This window comes from Halyomorpha halys, unplaced genomic scaffold (assembly GCF_000696795.3).
Source record: "Halyomorpha halys isolate HHAL.00 unplaced genomic scaffold, Hhal_1.1 Scaffold2040.1, whole genome shotgun sequence".
Classification (NCBI taxonomy): domain Eukaryota; kingdom Metazoa; phylum Arthropoda; class Insecta; order Hemiptera; family Pentatomidae; genus Halyomorpha; species Halyomorpha halys.
Window position 1 is genome coordinate 89,374 of NW_027115559.1, and position 6,293 is coordinate 95,666.

General features: G+C 30.6%; 1 protein-coding gene across 1 annotated transcript; it reads right to left on the reverse strand.

The window, feature by feature from the left end:
• Positions 1-2,938: 2,938 nt before the first annotated feature.
• LOC106691037 (uncharacterized) lies at positions 2,939-3,617 on the reverse strand (the record flags this gene model as incomplete). Its single annotated transcript, XM_014436681.3, is given in 1 exon segment — positions 2,939-3,617. A coding segment is annotated over 1 exon segment (567 nt), but the record flags the coding sequence as incomplete, so codon positions are not given.
• Between the last annotated feature and the right edge of the window lie 2,676 nt (positions 3,618-6,293).

The window sequence follows — 6,293 nt, forward strand, 5'->3', positions numbered from 1 at the left end:
ATATTTGAAATGGTTATCTATTCTTTTATTCCTTAACTTAAATTGATTTGTATGAGTGATGGAAAAAAAGAGAGATAATTTTGTAGAATTGAAACAGTGGAAAAATTAAACATAATTAATTAAAGAATAATAAAAAGCTGGGAAAAAAATGTAAGGGAAGAAATAATAAAAAGGAAAAAATCATGGTTAATTCTTGTTCACAATGCAGAAATTTTTATAATGTGACAATTTAAAACAAAAATATGCTGTGACTATTTTTATTAATAGGATCATAAATATTTGTGCTTCACCAGTTGTAGGTATGCTGTGTATAAGGCAATCCATTGAACCTGACCTGCACAACATTTTTAAAATGAAGTGTTCTTTTCTCTTCTCTGTTCCAGACTAGAAAATTATTAGTATAATTTAATTTGTTAGTATCATCAGAATGAGAGAGAACGATACCAAACATCTGTATTTGGTCAAAGTATACATGGATAATAAAAGACCAAAGTTGATTTAGAAAAATGTGAAGACATATTTACTCTTTCTAAGAAATCTTTTTTGTTTTTGTTGAAGATTAATTAAAATGCGAAGTTATTTATTTCAAATTTGTTTAACCTACTTTTTTTTCTTTTTAACAGTTTTATATAAATTTAATTTATGAACATACTTTGACTTCCTTTTTCCTTTCGTTAATCATTTAAAAAAACCTTATTTGACAATTTAATAAAAAAGGTTTACAAAAAGAAACTGATTTTTCACATTTTGACTATTTTATCAGAAATGTTTCAAACTAGTTTCATTACATTTTGTGTGTAAATGTAAAATTAAATGGCTTTAATATCAGGTAGGTCTTATCTTCGTTGAATTAGTTTGACGAGACTTAAATGCCGAATTTTTTAAATTGCTTTTTTTGAGGTACCTTTAATTTGGTTCTGTTGATATAATTAATCAAATTACATTTTTCTAGTATTGAAAAATGGATACAAATTAACTATAAAAGAGTTGATAGTTAACTTAAGGAGACAAGAAAAAAAATACGAGGAGAAGGTGGTTGAGGGGTGCGGTCAAATTAAAATAAATAAGCTGAAGTAACTTATTTAATCGTGCCAACGTTTCGGTTAGAATTCCTAGCCTTCATCAGGGTTAAGAACAGAACAAGAAGACAAAAAATAAAAAGACAATGTAAACAGAATGACATAAAGTAAATAATTTTACAGAATGAAATTAATAAAATAAAGTGACGAGAGAAGTGGAAAATAAAATATATACATAGGTAATTGAATAAGTAGGTAAAATAATATAATTAAAGAAATAAAATAAAAATTAAGTTATATAATGCAAAGAAATATGAATATATTAGTTTATTAATAATTTAAAAATTAAGATTATAAAAAGAAAAAGAAAATCGAGAGAAAGAAAATATATTTATCCATAATAATAGATAAAGAGCCAAAATATAATTTAAAAATTATAATTATAGAAAGAAAAAGAAAATTGAGAGAAAGAAAATATATATAACCATAATAATAGATAAAGTGGCAAAATAATAGATAAGTAAAGTTTAACAAATGAAATGAATAGAAATAGAAAAAAAAATCTTAATCTTTATTTTACCCCCTCCCTCCTTCTTTTCTCAATTTTTCTTACACACGTTATTAGTTATGTTCACCATATATTATTATTGTTATTTTCAAAATAATTTTTTCTTCTATTCATTTCTTTTGTTAAATTTTACTTATCTATCATTTTGCCTCTTTATCTATTATTATGGTTATATATATTTTCTTTCTCTCAATTTTCTTTTTCTTTTTATAATCTTAATTTTTAAATTATTAATAAACTAATATATTCATATTTCTTTGCATTATATAACTTCATTTTTATTTTATTTCCTTAGTTATATTATTTTACCTACTTATTCAATTACCTATGTATATATTTTATTTTCCACTTCTCTCATCACTTTATTTTATTAATTCCATTCTGTAAATTATTTACTTTATGTCATTTTGTGTATATTTTATTTTCGTTATTCATTGGTTGTTATCTTGTTCTGTTCTTAGCCCTGATGAAGGATAGAAATTCTGGCCGAAACGTTGGCACGATTAAATAAGTTACTTCAACTTATTTGTGTTTTAATTTGAATTAAATGATTAAGAAAAAACATTTTTTTTCAGGTTGATAACATATTTACGGAAATAGGAGTAATAATACAACTGTATTATAAACCGTTGGAAAGCCAAAGATTTTATAAATAATAATATTCCACATATCAAGAGCTAGGAAGTAATGAAGATTGACGAAAAATGCCTAAATAAAGCTATGTTATAGCACGAGTTTGACTGTGGACGCATGCTATGCTTATTATCATGTATTAGTCCGTTTTATGAGTTTGATAATTGTTTTCTTCACCATAGTAATCAAATAATTGTTTTTTAAATGTTATTTTACTTAATACAATATTAGCCTTTCAGTTGGAAGGATAAATTCATAAATGCATTCTTATTATTTTCATTATTGATTATATAACAATTTACCATCGAATAAATGGTGAATAGCAGATTGTAAATTTTATTAAACTGTTATATTATTTATGTTATAACATGAATTTGACTGTATGAACGCATGCCCATTGTATTAGTCCATTTCTCAAGTCTGGTATTTCTTTCCACCATAATTATTAAATAATTAATTTTATTTTACTTAACACAATATGAGCCTTTTAGTTGACAGAATATATAAATTCTGTATACAACTTTCTAGATATTTTTTCCACGTTCAAAAAACATTTCCGGAAGTAAGAGCAGTAATATAGATATCTTTGAAAAGCCAACAATTTTAGTCAACATAATTTTCAGGAAATAAATTCTTAGAAATTAATGGAAAATGAACAGGTACTGTACTGAAAATACTAATTAATTAACACTGTACATTTAATATACATGGCTTCACATATATGAACATAAAATAAAATAATTAATAAAGAATTTTAATTAAAGCCTAACTAATGTTAGTCAATTTCGTGGTCAAAACAAACTTTTGTAAATGAAGTATTGCTACTGAAACTAGTTAGTAAGAGAAACATTTGATCCTTGCGCATAACTTTCGTCTTCATCCGCAAACTTGTTCAAAAGGGACATCGTTTCCAGTTTGAAATATCTCTTTCGCTGCGCGCTAAGTTTTCTAATGTCAGGTAGAAGAGACAGAAGGAAAAGCTCATCAGAGTCTAACTGCTTTCTTGTGATATCTTTTTTCATTTTTATCCATTCATGAGCGGGATTGGCTTCATTCATGCATCGATCATCTTGAAAATCGATTTTTTCAATTCTAGGAGCGGGTGGTTCCATTGTCTGTACCGTGCAAGAAGGTTCAGGTTCAGGTTCAGGTTCTTTGGGCGTCTCCTCTGAAGAATTGGCCTCCTCATCTTTGTCTATATTAGCTCTGGAATCGTTGACTGAACTATTTTCAACTTTGACAGTAGGTTTTCCTTTCACATAGGGCAGAAGAAACGACATATGTTCAGATAAGTAGTAGGTTCTTTTAAATCCCTTCCCTGATCGAGATTTTGGTGGTTTCATAGATCGTACAAAGGCTGTTCGAATGTTTTTCCATCGTTCCCGGCAGTTGTGTTCTGAAAACAAAATCATAAATAAATACTATAATAAGACAAATTTACATAAAATACAATTAGAGCGAAACTATTCTCCCTCTGACTTCGCTATAAAGCAATAGAATCCCAGAATAACTGTACTTATAATTCTAAAAAGGTTTTGTTTATGCTAATACTTTTCATAGGAGATTTTTAATGTATGATGAATATCATAAAAACTACCCCTTCGAATAAAAACGTTATTGCTAGTGTAATGATACTTAAACTAGCTTTAATTTGTGTGATAATAGACATCTGTACATCTAATGGTTCCTGAGATATAAATTTCCCCAAATAAATTCACTAACTAATGTTTTTGTACAATTTTTTTATAAAATGTTGCTTTTTAAAAAACTGCATCTCGGGAACAATTGACCGTAAATAACTATTTAATGGCTCATATTTGAGCAAATTAACTCTAATTTAAATGATTTTCTATTTTAGGTTTTCTAACGTTAATGATAGTCTTAAAAATACTGAGCTCCGAATGAAAATTGATTTTTTTTTTTTTGTCGATTTGAAACAGCTTCTATTTTTATTTATCCTGATTAGATTTGGCAGACTCATCAATTTTGACAAACAAAAATACATAGTTTTCATTTAATTAATCAAAAATTGAAGTTAAATAGCTGACGTTTTCCCATCGGGCTCATGTACATTGCGTTTTCTAAGACGTTTCTTTTTTTTCTACGAAATGTTATTCTGTCGCCTAATCGTTTATGTACAAAAACAAATATCATGTTGCCTACTTATGTTTATGATGTGTGTTGTATTGCAGCACGATTGTCGTGGGATAGTTATCGCATGCAAAAAAGCAGCATTAAACAAAGTTTTAACATTGCTCTAAGTATAAACACATAGTTAGTGTATGATGGATATGAATGATATGAGAGGTCCGAGATACACCGCTACAGATAAAGTTACCAATGAATTCTGCTATTATTTTCCTTCTATTATCAGCCAATCATCTCTAGAAATGATAAAATTATTTTTAAAATATTGCATTCTTACACCTGTCGAACAGATCCGCTACCTTGGACTACATTTCGACAAACGATTAACCTGGAATCCTCACACAAGACTGAAAAGACAGGAAACTGCACGTCGATTTCGACTATTACAGCACTTACTAGACAAACGGTCTAAACTTCCAACACATTACAAAAGACTGATCTACATGACTGTAATAAGGCCAATATGGACATATGGAGTTGAGCTTTGGGACTCCACTAAACCTTCGAATTACTCTCGTATTCAATCCTTACAATCCAAAATCCTTCGTAAAATCCTCAATGCTCCTTACTTTGTCACAAATAAAATCATACATAAAGACCTTAATGTTCCCTATCTAACCGATCTAGCCCGAACCAGATATCACTCCTTCCATTATAAACTCCCTAACCACTCAAACCCACTAGTTTCTAATCTTGCGTCCTCTTCCATTTCTGATAATCCTCCGAGGCGCCTGAAAAGAAGATGGCCACGAGACCAGCTGATGTAAAATGTCATTAGAGTGCTTCCAATAGGTAGTTTCTCTACACGCCTGTAACACTCCAATTTAACTTAGATCAGATTTATTATGCAATCAATTTATACTAATGGTGAATATGCCGATATGATGTTTGTGTACGGTTTTTGCAATGCTAAGAATAGATGATTACCAAACAAGTCTATCTTTAACTCCACGTTTCAACGTCTTTTAGGAACTGATACATTTGCTACACTATCACATGCTGATGTTATTTTTTCCCCTTTACGAAAGGAAGAAAGGAGTGCGAAAAGTGATCGACCTACAGTGATTTGCTATAATTGTAAAAAACCGGGTCACATTTCTGTGAATTGTCGAGAAGGTTTGATTTGTTTTAATTGCAAGAAAAAGGGGCATAAGTCAACTGAGTGTAGAAAAAAAGGTTCTGTGAAAAAGAAAGTAAACAACAATAATAAATCGACTTTACTAGCTGCGTTATCATCAGTGATATAAGACTCCAACGATTGGATAATCGATTCTGGTGCAACTTCACATATGACCAAAAACAAACATTTGTTAAGTGACTGTAGTGAAAACAAGCAAGAGGTTTCAGTAGCTACCAATGAAAAAATCATATCAGAAGCTGTTGGATTAGTTAATCTTAATAGAGATGTTAATGTTTCGGATGTGTTGTATGTTCCACAGGTGGCGACTAACTTGTTATCAGTCAGTTAAATGACAGCGAAAGGTTATAAAGTTGTTTTTGACCGTGACCAGTGTAAAACTTATCAGAAATGTAACATAATCGGAAAAGTAGAGAGAATATGGGCGAGCTGGGACACAAAGTGAGGAGGGAGTTCCTCGACTTACCACCAGAGCGCTGTTAGTTCAGACGGTGACCGATAGATAGCAGCACCATCGGCAGTAGAGAGAATATGGGCGACCTGGGACACAAAGTGAGGAGGGAGTTCCTAGACTTACCACCAGAGCGCTGTTAGTTCAGACGGTGACCGATAGATAGCAGCACCATCGGCAGTAGTGAGAATATGGGGGAGCTGGCACACCGACGTGAGCAGAAAATCACAAGCCAGCATTTTGATGACGTCACACATGGCGGGAGATTTGAATTCAAATATTCGGCTCGACCCACCCTTAACCACCCACGTGGTCTGTCACGTGACCAGTCACGTG